Below are 21,877 nucleotides of genomic sequence, written 5' to 3' on the forward strand. Positions count from 1 at the left end.
AGAATAAGTAACTCAGATTGAACTTGCCAAATTGAATTGACTGTAATTATCTTTCCTAGGTAGTGTCTCATTTCCAAGTGGTTGTACCCATGGACAACTCCACTAAGAGTATGGAGTATTTTTGCAAATTCTGTGAAATGTCATTTTGTTCCATAGGTTTCATTATGCATTTCCCTAATTATCAATGAGACTGAGCATATTAAATATTTTAAGGTTCATTAAGGTTTATGTTTTTGAGAAATCAGTGTCTAGAGCTGCACATGTAAGTTGCAAAATTATATTTATCTATTTGATTTGTAGGTGGAAAATGTTAATCGGTGAAAGAACCCATTTTTGGACAAGAGAGATTGCAAGAGTAGATTAGAAAGAAAATTGGCTGACATGGAAGCTCCGAAGTTCTCAAAAAGTTGTACTATTACAGGTATTATAGTTTGTAACTATTATAATTTTTCCATATTAGTAAATCCATCACCAGTAAGTATTAAAAATCTACCTCTAAAGAGTGCAAAGGGGGTAAAAAATTTGGAAATTACAGCATTATCATGGAAATATTTACTATATTTTAAAATTTAGGCACAAAATAAATTAACAGCTAAATATAATACATAATATAAAGAGAGAAAAGTTCACTAATAAATGAGTGGCATATGTAGTAAATGTAAAAATTTTGGGGGACAATAGAGTTCTGGAAATTGGAATGACCTAAAAAATCTTCATGAGGTATAAAAAATAGAACTTATCCTCACATCCTTCTAGAAGAAGAAATTTGTTAAGAGCATTTGGACAAGGTGAACTGAAGAGAAGTGTGGATTGAACAAAATTACACTTTTATTCACAATGTGTGTTTTAATTTTTAATAAAACTTACTTTAAACTCATGTTAATCAAGGTGATGATTTCCCAAGTATCAAACATAAAGGTGCAACAATTCACTTGAATTTGTTTTCTCTGAAACTTTTAACAACTTGATTTAGCTTTCATTTTTTCAAAAGATCTAGAGATTCATTACTATTGTTTACTCAGAAGTAACCAAGTAGGATTTGTTTTAAGCATAAAGAAATGACTTTGACATTGTGCTCTGTGTAGCAATGATTATGCTGGGAATTTGAATGTTCTTAATCCTTAAAGCAGTGAGTTTCCAGAATAACGTTGGGTTTTCTAGTGGCAAGATTGTTGTTTTGCCTTTGTAACCTTGCAAAACTCAGTGACTGGAATCTTTTATTCAGATAGTAAATCCAGTAGTAATCCATTGAGTCAACGTTCATTTTTGTTTTTCATGTAAAAAAAAATGCTATTAAAATTTCCAATACAAATGACTCAGAAAATAATCTACTAATCATAACATAGATTTTCAAAGTGATTAAAGCTGTTTAATTAGATGTTTTAATTTTTTTTCACAAATTGACTATTATGTGAACAGAAAAGCACTAAAGTAATACTGTAGGTATACCAAGGAAAACTATTCAATATTTAGAAAAATCTGTTGACTTAAGTGTTCTATTCAGCAATCTACTTTTGCAAAAATGAAACCCAATCTAAGTACTAATTGAAGTCTCTCCTGAATCATTTTCAAGTCAATGTCTTAAATGTATTCTTTTTTTTAAAGATTTATTCATTTTATTACAGCCAGATATACACAGAGGAGGAGAGACAGACAGGAAGATCTTCCATCCGATGATTCACTCCCCAAGTGAGCCGCAATGCGCTGATCCGAAGCTGGGAACCTGGAACCTCTTCTGGGTCTCCCACGTGGGTGCAGGGTCCCAAAGCATTGGGCCGTCCTCGACTGCTTTCCCAGGCCTCAAGCAGGGAGCTGGATGGGAAGTGGAGCTGCCGGGATTAGAACCGGCGCCCATATGGGATCCCGGGGCTTTCAAGGTGAGGACTTTGGCTGCTAGGCCACGCCGCCGGGCCCTTTAAATGTATTCTTACTGAAAGAGTGTGGGTGGGCATTTGGATGAACAATTAAGGCACTGGTTAGCAGGCTTGATTCCCATTTTGGAGTACCTCAGTTCCAAATTGGGCTGCTGGTCTTCACTTTAACTTCCTGCTAATTGTCGGAGGCAACAATGATGTCATTGAATTCCTGCAACCCATGTCGGAGACTTGATTTAAGTTCCTGGCTCCTGGTCATGGCCCAGTCTCAACCTCACCACTATGGGTATTTAATCAATTAGCAGGTGGGATGAACTAGCAGAAGGGCATCTGTGTCTTTCTTTCTGAATTACCAGCAAATACAAAAATAAATAAAGCAGTTAAATAAAAAGAAAAGGCAGAAGTATGTCCTGTTGTTTGATTTTCACCTAAAATTGGAAAAATGATAGACTGTATTTGAAAAAGATGTAATTTAGGGAAAGTTCAACATTTATTAAATTTATGGTTATGATGTCCTATGGAAAAAAATGACACTGTTGACAAAATAACCTGGTAGTATAATTTCTCTTTCTTTATTATACATAAACTTGACCACATTTAGACATTAGGTTTATAGTAGCTAGTGTACTACAGACTAAAAAGCAAATGAAAAGTAAGGCATTAATTTTTATTTATGAGAGAAATTAATTGTTACATCTGAGAATGCCATTTCATCTTTGTTCTGTTTTGTTTGTGCTTAAATACAAAGAATGTCAAGATCCAGGTGCACTTCCTGATTGGCCAATGGCTCCTGGTAAGAATGCTGCTAAAACTACAAATCCATTCTGGAACAAACTGTCGGCTTCTAACCCGTTTCTGGACGACATAGCACAACTAAGAACTAACCAGAAGAGGGATAATATTTCCATCTTAAAAGAAGATCCCTTTCTCTTTTTTAGAGAAATAGAAACTGGAAATTCCTTTGATTCCTCTGGCGATGAACTTGATGTTCATCAATTGCTCAGGAAGTCTCCCTCAAGGAAATCTGGGAGATCCAAAAGTGTTTCTGAACTCCTGGACATTCTGGATGACACAGCATGCGCCCCTCATAGTTTACATAACTCCCAACAGATCCTGGCACAAGACTTAGAATGGCTCCAGAATGATCGAGAGGCTTATAAAATGGCGTGGTTAAGTCAGCGCCAGCTGGCCCGCTCCTGCTTGGATTTGGATGCCATCAGTCAGAGTCCTGGGTGGGCCCAAACCCAAGTCGCAGAAACCACCCTGGTTTGCAAACTAACCCACCAAGGAGGATCGGTGCAATTGCCTGAAGGAGACATCACTGTTCATGTGCCTCAAGGTCACGTCGCTGTGGGAGACTTCCAAGAGGTGTCTCTCAGAGTCTTCCTTGATCCCCCACCAAGACTCAACCATGATCTTTCATGCACGATTAGTCCACTGCTGGAAATCACGCTGAGTAACCTTAACACAAAGGAATCTCTTCTCCTGGAGATGAGAATTGGGGCTGAAGTGAGGAAAGATCCTCTCAGCCAAGTCCGGACAGAAATAGTGTGCTTGCAAAGTTCATCGAAAGAAGGTCCTTTTGATGCCTTGGACAATTGCTACATTTATAAAGATACCATCCAAGTCAAGCTCCTCAACTTGAATCCAGTGATGTATCTTGTGGTGGTAGCTCAAACTAGAGCTCTCCAATCCTCAGCTGCCACCATCTGGGATTGTATTCACAAAACTACCTCAGTTGGAATGTATGGCCCCAAATACATACACCCCAGTTTCACTGCTGTTTTCACAGTTTGTGGACACAGGTATATGCCTGGAAAGCTTACAATCTCTGACATCAAGAAGGGTAAAAACGCATCTCCAGTGGTGTTTCATCTCTGGGGGAAGCATTCATTCTCACTTGATAAACCTCAGGATTTAAGTATTTCTGCAGTTTCATGTGATCCTAATTTCAAAGTTAAGGTGGATGCAGAAAAGAAAGAAATTAAACAACAGCAGTTGGAAGCGGGTGCAGTTGTTCATGAACAGTTTTTGTTTTCTATAGTTGAACCCAGGGAGATGCACTTGTTTGTTTTTCATGTTCAAGTGGAGACTCTGAATGGTAGTCAAGTTACCCAATTCACGATCACTACACCTGACCCAGCCCCAAACATTAAAAGACTCCCAAATCTTTCAGGTGCTTTAAAGGATGAGAAGGAACTCAAGTCTGCTGCTTTATTACCAACAGTGAGTATTAAGTATCCTAGATTTCAAGACAGAAAGTTGAATTTGACCAAGTATGGAGTCACTCTGAAGTCTATGCTACGACAAGTTAAGATTGACTACCTCCTGGAATATTTCAAAGGGGACACTATAGCTCTACTTGGAGAAGGAAAGATAAAAGCCATTGGACAATCCAAAGTGAAAGAATGGTATGTGGGAGTCCTCAGAGGTAAGGTTGGACTTGTGCATTGCAAAAACGTCAAGGTCATTTCAAAGGAACAAGTAATGTCTGTGTCAGACACAGTCTTTACAACCAAGAATCTTCTAGAACAAATTACCCTGCCCTTGAAAAAACTGACTTATGTCTACTCAGTTGTATTGACCTTGGTGACAGAAAAAGTGTGTGACTGGAAAGTTTTAGCTGAAATTCTGGGTTACTCACACCAAGCACTGGAAGATTTCAATCAAATACACACAGACCAAGAATCAGAAAAGGTTGCTTGTGTCCTGCAGAAGTTAAAGGAAGATTGCCATGATCACAGACCTACCCGGAAGTTTCTTTATGAACTCATTGTGGTGAGTGTTGCTTAAGTGAAGTGAAGTCATCCACCTGAGGGAAGGTTTTATTTAACAGTACTTATAATCCAACCTTCAAGAGAAGAAATTTAAAAACTCTGCAGTCCCAAATAAACAGATATCATCTTGCAGGAAATAGAAAGCTTTTTCTACAAGATAATGTCATTGGTTTGTTAGAGTTGAAATTCAAATGCGTTTTTCTCAGAAAATAGACCTCCAAGAACCATCTCTTATAGGAAGATGAACAGTTCCCTCTGTGCTAGTCCCAAGTGTTGAAGAAATGCTTTTTTCCACCTTTCTTCACTGTTCCACCAGCTGTTATTCAGGGAAAATAAAGAAGAGTAAACTTAAGCAAAACTGACTTAGCCATGGTTAGACCAGCTTTTAGCAGGTTTTGTTGGTTTAAAAGCAATGTTTTTGTTTGAGCAGTTTAATTTTCTTTTCCCATATGCCGTGCCTCACAACACAAATAGTGATATTGGCGAGTCTCATATTCATCCTCACTTTTTAATAGAACTCTTAGAGTCAACATGCATACATATATATATATATTTTTTTTTCTACACAATATTCACTCCAGTGAAAGGCTCAGAGGAAAGATCTAAGGAACACCTTTGCCTTTAAGGTAGAAATTCAATATTATGTATAAATACGAGCAAACTGAAAGTGTGCTTCTTGAAAGCTGTCCAAATGTGAATGGACCTAGGAGAGCGACAGCTTGTTGTGTGTTTGTCACTCTGCTGAGTAGCCCGTATGTGTTAACTCAGTTATCCGTTATAACAGCTTGGTGGGGTTAGGGATAGCTAATATCCTCACCATGCCAGTAGGAGAAAGTAACACATAGAAGTGAAGGTGATTTTCTTAGTCTCCTACATTTGGTTATTATCAGGGACTGGGTGTGAAAACTTTTCATTTCGAAACAATAAAACAATCATGTGTGTATGAAAGAGGCTGTAAAAATGTGGATGAAACTATGTTGCTGATGTGTGCACGTCATAATTGTGGAAGGCTGATATTGGATAGGCAATAAATGAGATTAGTTAGTCAGGTTCGAACCTAGAAACAATGTAGATGGAAAGAGAGTTACAGGGAAAGAGAAAGAGAGAGATCTTTCATCCACTGGTTCACTACCAAATGGCTGTATGTTGGTGCTGGGCTGATCTGAAGCCAGGAGCCAGCAGCCTCCTCCAGGTGTTCGATGTGGGTGCAGCAGTCCGAATCATTGGACCTTCCTCTGCTGCTTTTTCAGGCCATTAGCAGGAAGAATTGGTGCCCATATGGGATGCTGGCACCATAGTAAGAGGATTAACCTAATATGCCACAGCATGAAGCCCCTGCAGTCATTTCTTGATTCTTGACACTCTCTAAAGCACTTCATATCTGATGCAATGCTCATTAGTGATTAAAGGATAGAAAGGGAGAGATCACCACCCAGCCATTTAAAAATCACTAAATAAACATAGTGTGTGGAGTTAGATATTAACTCAAGTGTGTTTTTCTTCTTTTTAAAGTTTATATGTGGGCCAGACACGGTACACTAGTGGCTAAAGTCATTGCCTGCTTGCATGTGCTGGGATCCCATATTGGTGTCAGTTCATGTCCTGGCTGCTTTACTTTCCTTCCAGCTCTCTGCTTGCGGCCTGGGAAAGCAGTGAAAAATGGCCCAAAGCCTTGGGATCCTGTACCTATATGGAAGACCTAAGGAAGCTCCTGGCTCCTGGCTTGCATCAACTCAGCTCTGGCCATTGTGGCCACTTGGGGAAGTGAACCAGCAGATGGAAGATCTTTCTCTCTGTGGCTGCTTCTCTGTATATCTGCTTTTCCAGTAAAGATAATTTTTTTAAAAATTAAGGTTATATGAAAGTGGAAGAGAGTGAGTAAAGGAGAAAGGAGAAAATTTTCAATTTACTGGTTCATTCCCCAATTACAATAGCTGGGGCCAGGCCAGCTGGAAGTCAGATCCAGAAATTCCGTCTGTGTCTCCCACAGAGTTCCAGGTCTCAGTTACTTGAACCATCATCTTGTACCTCCTGGAGCGTGCATCAGCAGGGACCCGGCTCAGAAATGAATGGTGGAAGTTGATCACAGGTGGAATGCAGGCTTCCCGCCACTGCACCACAGTGGCCACTACTGCAGAATTCATTTTCACTGAAGCAAGAAGCCAGACCCCACCATGAGCAGATAACTTTGCAACTGACTAAAACTACCCACCTGGGCCTAGAGCTCAGCATTCCTGCTCACAGAGGCCCCACGTGCATGCTGTAGATATGTGGATCAGTGTAGTCCTTGTAATGGTGATTTCTTATGAACTTTAACAATTCCCTTACTTCATTACTTAGGTTTGCTTATTATTTCATATTGGTAGATAAAATTTCTAAATGATATGAAACAATGAAGGGGCTGTCACAGACAGTGTTTACTTGAATAGGAGCGAGACATGCATTAATTTAACCACATCTTAAAAATGTTACTAAGTCAAAACAAGAATGACTGAAAATTTGACAAAGTTTAAATGCCAATAAAGGCACAACACCAGTGTTTTAGAATACTGTTCTATCTGTACTATTTTGTGGTTTATATCTAATGCAGTTGCATAAGTTTTCTCTTCATTTTATGAAGCTTGATATCTGTGCTCGATGCAAGAATGCCTTACCTTCCTGCAATAGGTATGCTTCTGGAAGGTTTTGTTTGGAGGAGAGAAAAATCAATGTTTACTATTACCAGTGTGTTTGCTCCTCAGGAAAATCCTGCAGCTGATCTGCTAATCACACAAGAAGTTATTTTTTTACCAACCTTGAGTTGTTAAGCTGTAGACTCTCAGAATCATGGAGTACCCTTGGACGTGTTTATTTCAGCTTCTACCTTGTTACTACGAAAGATAGTAAGACACATGTTAGTCACGTAGTTCACTCAAGTTCTTATAATCCGTCACTGAGGTATTTCTAAATATCCTCCAATTCTGGTTCATGTGTTTTGCAGGTTGAATTTGTTTAAAAGTGAAAAAAAAGTTTTTGAGTTTTAGAAAACTCGGTTGGGGGCCGGCGTTGTGGCACAGTGAGTTAATGGCTCTCTGCAACCCCAGCATCCTGTGTCAGAGCAGTCCCTCAGGTCCTGCTGCTCTTCTTCCAATTCAGTTTCTCATTTTGCACCTGAGAAGGCAGTGGAAGATGACTCCAGGACTTCAATGTCTACCACCCACACGGGACACCCTATTAGAGTTCCTGACTCCTGGATTCCATCTGTTCTACTGTGCAAAACCGGGGAGTGAACCCACAGATGCGAGGTTTCTTTCTCCACCTCTCCTTCTGTTATCACTCAGCCTTTCAGATAAAAATAGGCACACATTTTTAAAATTAAAAAAAAAACAGTTAATGTGTGATGTGAAACAGATGAATTTTGACTTCCAGTAAATGTTGTGAAAAAAAAAAGAAGTTAATTTATAGGACAAAGACTATAGGACTGCTTTTAATGTGACCCATATTTGTTGTGACAGGCTCTGTTGAAGATGGATTGTCAAGGGTTAGTGATACATCTGACCCAGGAGGCTGTCCTTCTGACATCAGCTGTCAAGCTCGGAAAAGCTTGGAGGGAACTGGCTGAAAAGTTAACACGACTCACAAAGCGACAAGGCGAGGCCTTTCAGATTCCTCATCGTGGGAAAGCGGCAGATGTGTCTGTGGAGGTAAGAATTTGGTCAGATTCACTAATAGAAAACTGTAGCCCAAATCACACCAAGGTTTAATTGGAAGACTGTACCCAAAACTCTGTAACTTAAGTCAGCATCCCTGTAACCAATGCCAACTCTCTCAGTTACATATCCATCTCTCTTAGCAGCCTTGAAGAGACACCTGTATCAGCCTATGTCATGGCAGTAAGGGGGTAGGCCTATAGGAACTTGAAACCTGAAACAGGTGGCTTTTGTAAAGAAGTAGAAGCAACTCAGGAAGAAAGACACAAGAATCCAGAACAGAGCAGATGCAATGGAGTCCTTCGCAGTGTAACGTTGATTAAAAAACTCAAGAGGAAAAAGGTTTACTTTGTGTTACAGTTTTGAAGGTCCACAGTCCAAGATAAAGGCAGATCCCCTGGAGAGATTAGAGGTGAACCATGAGGCCGAAAAATGGGGAATACAACCCTCCCTGTTGCCCATGTGCAACTCCTGGAAAGGAAAACAACACAGTGGTTCAGTTATGGGCACCACCTCGGCCTTTCCCAATCGCCCTACCATCAGCTTTTGCCCTTATCCATCAACCTGTAACATGAACCCGTTAACAAGAGATTTTGGGATTTAAATATTCACATGGGTTTGCTATTTGAATGTCAGAGAGACAGAGAATGAAAGAGATCTACTCTCTGCTGGTTCACTTTCAACATGCCCATGAGGACTTGGACTGTTCCAGGCTGAAACCAGAAGCCTGGAATTCCATGCTGGTCTTCCCAGTGGCTGACAGCACATGGGGCACAGATTTAGGTTTTAAATATTTGAGAAATTTATTTCATTTTGAAGTCTCTATTCTACCCTGGGCCTCCAGGACAAAGCACTTTCCTGGAAAGGATGGGGTGACAGGCAGACAGGTGAAACTCCAGCAGGTGCAGGTTCACTGAGAGCATCAGCTCCCTGGCTCCCAGGTCCCAGTGGCCTCTGCCTGCAACAAGCAGCAGTCAGGAGCAGCCAGACCCTGGGGATGGACCATGTTGTAGACCATGTGCATCTCCATGAACATCACTGCCTGAGGAGGAGCGCATGTCAGCTTCCAGCACACGGTGGTAGGACACTGTAGCCTTTGGAAGGGGAAAAGCACCGTTATGAGGGAGGTGCTGCTCCGAGTCCTGCCTTTCCATTAGTTGATGGAAAAGCTGTCTAACTGAACCAAGGTTTTCTTCCATCTGTCTTCCTGGTGCTTTTTCCGTAAAGTTTCTTTTGGAGTTATGAAGAGTTGTTTATTCAATCAGCCTTTAAGCATCTGGCTTCTCTCTAGTTGTGATTGTTTACGGTTTTTGTCTTCCACCCACAGCTTGACGGAGGCCAAGCCAGAGCGTGATTTCCCAATGTTTACTTTAGGACAGCCCCAGTCATAAATGAAGAAGTCTCTGCCTGTGGTTAGTGAAGACTAAGAGACAGAAAGGAAAATCCCTAGATTCTCTTCCTAGAGCTAGGCCTCAATAGACTGTGGTTATTCCGACCACTCTTCGCTGTAATCTATGCTATTAAAGACTTCCAAACATCCATGGTCGGAGGGCTGAATCAGCGCATGAAACTGACGCGTCTGACACAGGCCTGATGCAGGTATTCCACAGCACAGTCCTGGCTGCTCTGCTTCTGATCCAGCTTCCTGCTCACGGGCCTGGGAGAACAGCAGATGAGAGTTCTGAAACAACCGTGTGGGAGACCAGAAGGAAGTTCCAGTCTCCTGGCTTCAGCCTGACCCAGCTGTGGATGTTGCAGCAAATCAGGCAGTGAACTAACAGCAGGGCAAGTTCATCAACTCTGTCACTTTGCCTTTTCAATGAATTTTTATGCTTCTCCCCCTACATCACCTTCACAAAGCCTCCAGGCTGTCAGCTTATGACCATTTTAGATAAGCTATAGGAATCTTTACCTGTGAGGCCGTTTAAAGGGGCAGCACATACTATTTCATATTCCCCTGCAGATAAGCCCAAGGCTGTACAAGTTCCTTTTGGAACCAGAAGCTTCTTAAATGTGACTAGTTAACAAATCCAGTTGTTGGCTCCGCAGCACACTGAGGATAGTTTTGGGTGAGTTGCTGAGAGAGGAAGGTACTTGTTTATTTATTTATTGGCACTGGGACATGGAGATACTGAGCCCAGCGGCTGCTGTGCTGTTGCGTGTTTTGTTTGTTGTGTGTCTCTTTCTTAGGGGCATCCTATGCCAGTGCTTTGGGGAAAGCTCTGCCACCTATTTTTCCTCCTTTTCAACTTCTTTCACTTTGTCTATCTTCTACTTTATCCCATCCCAGACATTATCTTCGTCCCAGGCACTATGCCTGGAGTATTCTAAACATGAACTTACTTTGTTGCCACAAAAGCTCTCAGGGCACACATGTCTAAGATGTGGACATGTTGAGCAGTTTCCCTACAGGTAAGTCATGGGCCAAGTCTAGAACACAGACCTCTGACTCCGTGGGTCTATGTCATTCAACAATTATATTCTGTCCACCAAGTCAAATCCAAGATTGGCCAGGCTGCAGAAACTGGGGCATGCTTAGGGTTGGGGTCATTTAAACTCCTGTGATTTTTCTTTGTCCTCTTTCCAACCTAAGTAACGGCAAGACAGAGTGGTTCAGAAATCTTTGTCATGCCTGAAGTTGATTAAGGAATGAAGAAAATCAATAGGACAGCTTAGTTTTCTTAAATGCTTTTGATGCTTTCTTACTCTTTCCTCAAGTGAGAAAGAAAGTCTCACTTAGGACACTTCTGAGAATGCTGCTTTTTGAAAGAGATCATCTCTGCGAAATAAATTTTTATGTATTTCTCAGTGTTTCTAATGGTATCCTGCATAAAACCAAGACAGTCAGGTCTGGGTCAGATAATAAGCAAATTATACTTTCCTTCAAGTATATTTTGAAAAAAGAACACACGCAGGCTATGCAAACTTTTCTTTCTGTGAAAGATAGTAAACATTCTTCGAGTTTTTCTGAAAATGTTTATACAGATTTTAACTTCAAAATTAAAATCAGCAAAATATTGGAAATTTAGCTCATTGTTTTCAAGTAGGGTGTTAGTATAGAACGTGCTGGAAATTTCAGGGCTAAGGTAGTCACAAGCCTGAGCTAGCACTCTTCACGTGGCCTTCTGAGGCTCATATCCTTGTATGGTAGAAATTCCTTTCCTTCTGTCTCCACCCATCTTCTGCCTAATGGCAGTACTTTGGTCTTTCCGTCTTACTCATTGAGACTCTTGTTCCCCAAAGACATTAAGTGCTCATTGCTTTTGAAGAATGTCTCATGCACCGGGCTCTCTGCCTTAACACAGAGACCTGGCAGTCTGTTGAGGCTAGTTTTTTTTTATCTGACCTGCCAATAGTAGCCATGCTCCCCAGGGACATCACATGAGACAACAGTGAATCCACTCATCTCTGAATCCACTCAACTGTACAGTTATAAAAGAAAAAGTGAATTTTAAGTCTTTTTAAAAGTTGTATTCATTTCACAGGTGGAGAGACACACTGATAGAAAGGCAGCTGGCAAAAGATTACTCCCCCCTGCTGGTTCACTCTCCAAATGTCCACAGCAGCAGCCGGAACGGTTAGGCCAAAGCCAAAGCTAGAAGCCAAGGATTTAATCTAGGTCTCCCATGTGGGTGGCACTACCCAATTACTTGAGCCTCCAACACTGCCTTCCAGGGACTGCGTTTGCGGAAAGCCATAGTCAGGAGCTAGAGTTGGTCTCTGAATCTAGGTACTCAGGTGAGATGTGAATCTTCTAGGGCAAAAGGCTACCCCAATCTTTTCGTGAAGTCATCATGCAGTTAATGCAGATTTCATTGTCTGTTGTATCTTCTCGACACAATTTTTGCTTCTTCTTGTGATCTGATGCAAGTTTAGATTTAAAATTAAAAAAATAGTTGATCTTCACACAGCCAATTTTATTTATTTACAGAGAATTCTAGAATTTTTCTCACTTGTTTAATATCTTTCCTTTGTGTTCGTGGCTTCAGTATTTTGTTCCAAGATGCCCTTAGATTTTCTGGATCTGTTTTCAGCACAAAACAAACAGAAGGAAATTCAAGTGGATTTTTTTTTCCCTTGACGAGAAAGCCAAGTTTTACTTTGGCTTGGGGAATCAGAATTATTTGTTAACATTTGAATTTTTATGCTTTCAAGAAGTTTGTAATTAGAGATAAGAACTGATAATAATTGAAATTTATTGTTAAGTGTTCACTAAACATGATGAGCATTTTCTCTGTAATATCTCATTTATCTTGACACATTTTTGGACGAAGGCATTAAAACCACTCTCTTTTTACAAATGTGCAAACTGAGGGTGAATACATACAGTTGTATAATGTATATAGTCCAGTTTGTTTTACACCCAGTCCAAATCCCCATGCCATACTGATGGTACCCTTTTTCAGAACTGAGTCACTAAAAACGTAGGCAGGTGCAGTCAAGAGACATGACAAAGTAGCATGTGATTAACTGAAAGGATTGGAAATGGATTTAAGTGCTTCTGAATGCCAATACTCATATAGATCATTGAAAGGAGGGCTTGAGCTAAAAGGGAATTCACCTTGTAATTATGGGAGGAGTGGCTAGGTGTCTATGTTGGGATCGTTGAGAGAGAGAGTCTTGAATGTCAGAGCATGGAGACTAAACCCTTTGGCTTGGATTCTGTTCCGGTTCTGTCATTTTTGGCCCTAGCCTCACTTGAGTGAGTTATTTAACTTTTCTAGATTTTGTTTCTCTTGTTTGAGAGACAAAGAGAGACAGAAACAGAATGACAAAGAGAAGTAAGAAGAGAGAATATTGTATTTGCTGATTCAGCTCGCAAAGTCTCATGTTGACGAGGTCTGGGTCCAGCTCATCTAAGAGCCAGGAACTCCATCCAGGTCTGCCATCTGGGCAGGAGGGAGCCAGCCACCTGGCCCATTGCTGCTACCTTGGCAGGAAGCTGGAATCAAGAGTGGAGCCAGAACTCAAACCTGGACAGTCTGATTTGGGAATGCAGGTATTGCAAATAGAAATTTAACCACTGTGCCAAATGCCTGCCCCACTTAATTTTCCTGGAAATACCTTTATGTATGCATGTGTGCATGTATATAAATATATGTGAATATATGTACATGTATACATATATACACACATACATGTAAGGGGACAGATTATTTACTCGTCAGCTTTTGAGAGAACCAAATCGGATCATATTAATGAACTGGAATTCAGAAGTTTGTGGAACAAGAGCAATGTGTCCATGCTGTGAAGAGCAGAAAGAGGAAGACGGGAACTGGCAACCGGATATGATTGAGGAATTTAGAAAATGCAATCACCTTTCAATAACAAGGCTGAGGGTGGCTGGAGAAAGGATGCAGAGAAAGGAAAAGTCTAATTTCCAGCCTTCTCTCAAGAGAGGCTGGCTGCACAGTAACACATGGAAAAGCACAAGTCCTGACTAGTCAGGTTCCCTTTATGGGCTTAGCAAATTTTGTCTTGGAAAAGAGAGAACATGGCCTGTTGTGATTTTTTGGCAAATCTTGGATTCTGCTTACAGGGATATGAATTGTTCTTTTCTGTATTGTGGCCTGGCTCAGTTCTACCTTGGTACTTAAATCTTTTGTTCACTTCTATTCACAGTGAGAAATAGATTTATTAAATTCTGAAGGAGGATGATCTGATGGAATATCATCTACTAGCTGTAAAGTATGTGGCATAATTTCTAAAATCTTCACTGTTGAAACTAAAGATATTACACTGATATTTAGATTCCCTTAGTCTATTTTGTACAATGTTATAGTTGTTGCAATCTTTAACTTCAAAAAGAGACTCCATTTTTTTAAGGATGTGAAAAAAAATCCTGAAAAAAAGTCACAGTAAATTTCCTGAATGGGTGGGCAGTAATGCATTGTATTCCCATGTATTAATCATTAATTGGACACCTAGTACATGCCAGAAAATTTTAGATCTGTAACTTGTATACAGAGCAATGTTTCTATGCATTTGGGTCTACTTCTCACCCCCATCATTTGTCAGAAGGGGAAAACAAGAGCTCAGAAAAAAATTTATAGGACAACCCAAGATGTTGGAGCTGGCAAATCGAGAGTAGAAGATAAAAGACAAGTTGAATGCTTCTAAATCCTGTCTCTTCACTTTAATGGGTTGGAGGAACCCAGTTTCTTTCATGTGAGATGTTGAGATGTCTTCTCCTCTGGAAATGAGGGTGATGTTGGTGATGGTGAGATGGTGAGGAAGAATTGTAAGAATGTATTGACCCACATGTATCTCTGGGGTGTTAGATGTTCTGAGCAGACTGATGAGCAAGGAGAGTGTCCTTTTTCTTCCTCTGGTCCATACTTAATTCCTGTAGTTCCAAGTGGCTGTCCTCACAGCAAACTTAGCTGGCTGTGCCCAAGCGGATTTTTCTTTCCAACAGTACCTCATGTCATATTTTCAACCAAGCACAATTTCCCTTCTGAGAAAATAGGATCTCACCCCCCACTCACACCCTATATATTGGTCTCTTTTCTTTTTGGAAGATAGTGGCAACCTTATTTCAAACAAAAGTTGTGTACTTATCCATTACTGATTGTTTAAAATCTACCATATGCTGTAAATGACGTCCTGAAGGTAGTGCACATGTAAGAATCAGTAACAAGGCAAACTTGCCTTAATACTTCTTCAGCTAATGGTGCTTACAACGAAATGCTGTTCCTATAATTTTATGAGACATGTAGGTGGGTTATTAATCCTTTAATGTGGCAAAATGTAATTATCCAAAGTTACTTAAGATTAATTACATTTTTTTTGCTATTCATATTTTATGAACTTAAAAAAGAAACAATGCTGTGCTCAAATCTAAATTGCTTTTATTCATGCTGCATTTCATTATCTAGTACATTATCTGATGAATGTTGTTGGCACCTGGAAATAAGCACTCTACATTTAGAAAACTTTGCTTTTTGTCAGTGTTCCTATTCCATTTTCTTTGGCATTCTACTTCCTGTATTTTTCATTGCTCCTTACGTTTAGTTGGTCCTCTTAAAGAGAAGATAACGCAAGGAAAAGACATAGTCCTTCCACACAAATGCTGGAACCTGGGAGAATGGTTCATCTTGATTAAATATTTCCAAATTCTCTTGCTGAGATCAAAGCACATGGATGAGAAATCAATAGTCCTATTTTTGTTTTCTAATCAGTTTCATGATTTCCATTCAGGGATGAACTTGTAATACATAAAGTTAACATAAAAAATTAAGAACAGTGTGGAAATAGGCAGCCTCCACATCAATCATTTGTGGTAAAGGCTCAGAGAACGTGTTTCGTGGAGAAGAATAATTTGGGAAACCGTCAGGAATATGCTTCCCTCTCGATTGTCCAGGCTTACGCACATAGCTTCTGACTATCTGCCTTGAGTCACTACGTAGGGCATAAATAGTTGAACTAATTTTAGAAACACCAGATTGATCATAGATAACACACACTTGGAGGAGATCTTGGCAGCTAGCAATTAAGCTTTTGTAGGATTTAAGTTAGATCACTCCAGACAGAAAATTACTCATTGTGCCCATTTTATTCCTGTAAATATTTCCAGAGAAAATGACTTCATTCTCTCTTAAATGAATTACAAAATATACACTCCTTTGTGACCCCATTGAGTATATATATACATATATATATGAGCACATCATTTCATGGGAATTGTAGTTTATTAAAACATGTGAGCTACCCTCTTTGTGCCTGTGTTTTTGATAACATATATTGGTACAGTAAGAAAACTAGAATGAAACAAGATCATAAGACATACTGATGATAGAAACATGTAAGGATTCTAAGACTGGAATCCAACTGTCAAATATTTAAAGAAGAACTGATCAAACTCTAGATCACACTGAGGAAAGCAGTTCCTGAAATTCAGTATTGTATCAGTGTATATCAAACACAGAACTATTGGCATGTGCATTTGCTTCTATTCTTTGTCAGTTTCTCTTGATACTGGTTTCCCACATCAGGCACCTTGAGTCCATAATGATTTGAACATCCCTCTGTGTTTATGCTCCTGCCTACAGGAAGCAAAGCCTTTATTATTGTTTTTTCTTGGCTTTTTATATATCCCTTCTGTTTGAGCCTCAAGAATACTTTATTCTCTATCTGAAAAAGATAGGATTCAAGCAAAACTTCGTTTACCATTGTGAAATACTACTTTTTACAGATTTTTTTTATTGATCATACTTCTGTGTCTGATTGCTGTTGTCTCTATTTTTTCTCTCAAAGTTCCAGATATGCCCCATTTGTCTGCTTCCTCAGCATCTCCTCATACCTGTCTTATGCTCTTCTGTACTCTCTTAAATCTGCCTTCTCCAAGATTAATAAATGCTTACTAACTGCAGAATTCTGACTTTTCTACATGATGGTTCATATCTCCACATCACTTGGTATGACAGACAATGGGGAAGGTAACAGAAGAAGAATCTCTTGGTTTACTGATCTATGTTTATTAATCATCTCTCTAAGGGAGAAACATCTCTAATTCATAGCCATTGCTAAGTTTTAAAAAGTAGATGACCCCAAAAAGGCTGATTTTAAACTCAGTGTGATGTAACTGTGCCTGAGGTATGGATGAACAGCAGCTCTGGGCTCGAGTGAGCTATGCCCCGCAAGCCACTGGATGTCTTTCTATTTATTTATTTTTGGGATGTTATCAGAACTTGGTTTGGGCAGCACACAGCACATGGCTTCCCTTTCTTCATTCTGCTTATCTTCACTCTTCCCTTCTTCACTCTTCCCTTTCTTCAGCATCCTATCCTTGCCCTCCCCCCTTTTTATAAAGGTCTATGTGAGGAATGTGTTTTTCTTTGCTTTACTCTCCTCCTTCACAGTTTTCTCTATTCATATGCTATTTATCATCATATGGCATGACTGATGTTAAATCCTTAACTTCCCTTGAGTTTGTTTCTTCACCCTAAACTCTTATCAATACTCTTACCTCCATGAACTCAGACCTAGTGAAGCTAGCCTCCTTTGGGGCAAGCATTTAGCCCAGCATCAGCCTGACTCTGTGGGCATCTGTGGAGTGAAGCAGTACATGGAAGCTTGCTTTGTCTGTCGGTCTATCTCTGCCCCGCCAATGAAAGTAAACAAAGTAACAAACTAGCCTCCTGTGCTCACCCAAAAGCAGCCACTTCTTAATTAAAAAAAAAAAATTCATGCAAACTATTATCCAGACACTTTATGAAGTGTCTGTTGAGAATTCAAGACTGAGAAAGTATTATTCATAATTGGATGAGTTTACTTAAGTGCATGCCTCTACTAGGCAGTGGCTCTCAGATGGGGACATAAGACTGTCACAACCAAACCGATCTTTCTTTACATTACACCAACATGCCCCTCAGTCAGCAGTACAATTTCTTCTCACTCTGATGTGAAGTGCACAAAGGCATTGTCTGTGTGTTTGCCTCAGACTTCCCATGTGGCATTCGCTCAGGTGGCATTTGGCTGACTGATTAAGACATAGCTTGGAACATCAGCATCCTGGACCTGTGAGCCTGGATCCAAGTCTGTGCTCTGCTCCTGCTACTTAGTACCTTGGGTGGCAGCGGGGTACATCAGATGATGATGTAGACCCCAGAGAATCTCTAAAGAGTTAGGGAGACAATATCTTCCTTGCATGTTGACTGAGTCCCAGGACTGCTGGGGCGTGTCTTCATGCATTCCAAGGCCTTCCTAGGATCCATGGCTCAGCAATGTGGACAGACTTCTCTGAACTGCAAGATATGGCTGCACTGTTCTCTTATTAGTACAGGTGGTAAAATGGGGATGGGGCAATGTCTGAGTGGTACTCAGCCTCAATGCCTGATATGCTGTATCCTAATTTATCTGCAGTTCCTAATTTCTGCATCACTTGGGCATAGTTCTTGCCACTGGCAACATGGAGAAGCTGCTTCATTGGTGGAGTGTCCCACAGAGGGCTTTCCATGCACAGCAGCTCACAGAGCTACACAGATGACACAGTGCCTTTCCACCCACCAGAATCGGAGGAATGGGGCATGTTGGCTGTTTCCAACAGTAGAGACTCATGGGCCTGCAGAGTAGAGAACCACAAAGATACTCAAGTGTAGCTCTTAAGAGGCCCTGGTTTGCTGTAGTATTCTGTGCTCCTCGACTGCTATGCCAACCCCTAGCTACTGAAATGTTCTTGATTGTTCCTTGTTATAAAATATTTCCAAATGCATTTCTTACTCATTAGTAAACAGATTCATTAGTAAACAGCATTATTTTAAACAATACAAGAGAGACTGAGAAGTGATGCACTTTTTAGTTGAGGGGGTAACTGAGACCCTTCAGTGAATACTGCCCAGAATACAGGCCTCAGAGCTCCTATAGTCAGTATGGACACAACCCTCCACCTGCCACAGAACAAAATGTATTTAACGCATCTTTGCACCTGGGCAGTGACAGTCAAGATGCAGCCTGACAGGAAGGTTCTATTTAGTGTCTCTACTCACCTTCCATTGCAGAGCTAAGAGGGATGACCTGTACTTGGGAGGCTGGGCTTCCGGGGAGGACACCTCATTGACATTCTATCAATAATAGGTGAAAGTCTTTATCCATCCTAGTAAGGATCAAGTTTATGTATAAAAACCAGAAACGGGGCCCAGCATGATAGCCTAGGAGCCGCTTTGAGCCACGCTGGAATCCATTATGGGTATCTATTCTAAGCAGTCCCGCTTCCCATCCAGCTCCCTGTCTGTAGCCTGGGAAATCTGTCAAGGATGGCCCAAAGCCTTGGGACCCTGCACGCATGTGGGAGACCTGGAAGAGGACCCTGGCTCCTGACTTTGGATTGGCTCAGTTCCTGGCATTTCAGCTAGAGCAACGACAGAAGATCTTCCTCTCTGTCTCTCCTCTTCTCTGTATATCTGACTTTCCAATAAAAATAAATAGATCTTTAAAAAAATGACTTCTGTTGTGGCATCCTAGACCTTGATATGATGTAATGTGAATATCTTTCCATCTCTAGCTTTCAGAATTCAGCCTTGTAAACAGAGGTGAGGATGTGCGTGTTCACAACACCCTAGGAGTGCCTATCTGGACAAATGGCCCCAAAGGATCATTGAACCTCTTATGTGGATAGAATCAAAGCATGATATAATGACTTATGTAGTCTTTATCTCTCTTTATTGCAATTGTAGGCTGAGTGAAGAGCTTTTAGATACGGGGAAAATTTATAGTGCAAGACCATACTTCATGTAGTGTTACTGCTAGGGTAGCATGTAGTGGGCAGTTCTGTTAATTCTGCTAATAGCTCAGCATCTGTGATTTTATGTTTCTGAAGTAATAGAATCACAGCTGAATCGTTCAGGTAGCCCAGATAAGTAGTGAGTAATAAAGTTTATATTACAGCTATTCCAGTTATAAGTGCATGGTTTATTCTATTGTTTTTCTGCAGAGCATTTCATTTTAAGTGCTCTCTCTCTCTCTCTCTCTCTCTCTCGTGTGTGTGCTATCATTTGTTTGAGTTGGTCTGTGTCTCTATTCTTGCTGAGCCTGGTTTCCTTGGTTACCATTACATACACGGTTGTGAAGTTCTCTTTTGACGTACATTTATTTCTATGGAAACAGTGATGTCATTGGCATAGATAGGTGCTTAGGGAATGCAAATGAAAAATCATTGAATATTGATTTCTTTTGGTCAAAAATGTCTTATCAAAGTAATTTTTTGAATTAGGCATCTCTGTTTCTGCCTTCATTTTAAATTGATCATCAGGCTATTTTTTTTCCTTGTTTGAGGGAAATGACTTAGAAGTGCAAAATAATACAATCTAACTCCTTATTACAATATGTGTATTATAAACTTCACCAAAGGTATATATCATAGGAAAGCAATTATTTAAGCTTAAGGACACCTTGGGGAACGGTAAGTGTATTTCTTTGATATTTGTGATCATTAAATCTCATGCAGGGGATTTTATATTCATATCAAGACCATGAGAAATACAAAGCAGATGGCATAGAAGATTAAGGATCCTATATGTAATCATAAATTTAAAAACTCTAATTGAGAATAGAAATATGGCAGGAAACTGATGAGTATCAGACTTCTTTCCTATTCCATCTGTGCATAATTGGTATTCCAATTTTGTTTTATTTCTTCACCTTAGCGGTTTGGATAATCTGCCTTTTTCCTTTGTCGTTAAGCACTTGCCCTTCTGTTGATCTTGCGCACTCCCCCGGTCTCCTGCTCTCTCTGCAGATGTGGAAGCCTGCCTATGATTTTCTCTGCACTTGGAGCGCTCACTATGGAACCAGCTACAGAGACGCACTGCAAGAGCTCCAGGCAGCTTTGGACGGAATGAAACACCCCGTGACCAAACAGTGGAGAGACCTCACTGGAGCCTTAATATTAGTCCATTCTTTAGAAGTCCTGAGGGCCAATGCGTTCTCCATGTTTGAGGAAACATAGAAATGAAGGGGTGTGTGTGTGTGTGTGTGTGTGTGTGTGTGTGTTGGCTGGGAGTACGAGAGAAGGAATCTTGGAAAAGCATGTTTGAAAACCTTTGTTGCACAGGGAAAGCTCAACCAAATGTGACATCCAAGGAGGGTCTTTGCAATCCGACATGCCTTCTGTGTGCCTCTCCCACGAGAGCATGAGACTACCTTGTGCTTGAGGAGGAGAAAGAGCCTACTTTACAGCATTGCAACTGAAACAGATGCTTTTAGGATGTATGGGCGTTTCACCCAGAGGCAGGTGGGGAGAGCAGAGAAGGAAGGACTTACGTGGAGGTCAGTCCCAGGGGACACACTTTCCCTCCCAGATCTCTATTATTGTGAGCCTCACCCCCAGGTGCCGTGTGGACTAGTGAGGAAGTCCAGGCTAAACAGAGATCCAGGGAAAAAAAGATTTCCCGTTTGAAAAATCTGGTTCCCACCCCCGATCCTTTAAAAAAAAATTGCACCAGATAACAGATTATTAAACACGTAAGATTATAGAGGGAAACTCATGGGGAAATGGCTTGGACGCTGAACTTCTCTCTCGATTTGAAGTTCTTAGCACGTTGAGTGAGAATCTACATCTTTGTTTTGTGTGCGGTGCTCAACATGCTTGATTTCATTATACTGGCCACAATGGGCATGAGACGAGAAACAGGGCTTCCTGGTGAACTGTTTGTACCGCTGATTATGTGAAGTTAATGACCCAGATGGAGTAGTTTGGGCACTGAAAGACCTGTGCTGCTCCTTCGGAACCATGCCATTCACCAACACACTGAGTTCCCTAGGTATCATATGCACAGTCAGCAGTTGTGGTGCCAGAGCAGTTGTTCTCAGTGGTAGCTGAAAATGGCTTGGGCGCTAAACTTCTCTCTGGATTTGGAGTTCTTAGCACGTTGAGTGAGAATCTCCATCCTAGTTTTGTGTATAGTGCTCAACATGCTTGATTTCATTATATTTCATTATTCCAAGCTCAGGGATTTCTAATAACAGGAGAAGCCACAAACCTGCTTTGTCACTGTTGAGTACAGAATCTTTTTCTTTTTTAACTCTTATTTCTTGAAGA

General features: G+C 40.6%; 1 protein-coding gene across 1 annotated transcript; it reads left to right on the forward strand.

The window, feature by feature from the left end:
* The first annotated feature begins 307 nt into the window (after positions 1-307).
* On the forward strand, positions 308-20,793 carry MACC1 (MET transcriptional regulator MACC1). The gene is given in 6 exon segments (XM_058678128.1): positions 308-350; positions 353-421; positions 2,623-4,652; positions 8,146-8,334; positions 14,566-14,568; positions 20,576-20,793. Coding segments are annotated over 6 exon segments (2,544 nt in total). The 3' UTR covers positions 20,786-20,793.
* Positions 20,794-21,877: the final 1,084 nt, after the last annotated feature.

Source organism: Ochotona princeps, chromosome 20, assembly GCF_030435755.1.
Source record: "Ochotona princeps isolate mOchPri1 chromosome 20, mOchPri1.hap1, whole genome shotgun sequence".
NCBI classification, from domain to species: Eukaryota; Metazoa; Chordata; class Mammalia; order Lagomorpha; family Ochotonidae; genus Ochotona; species Ochotona princeps.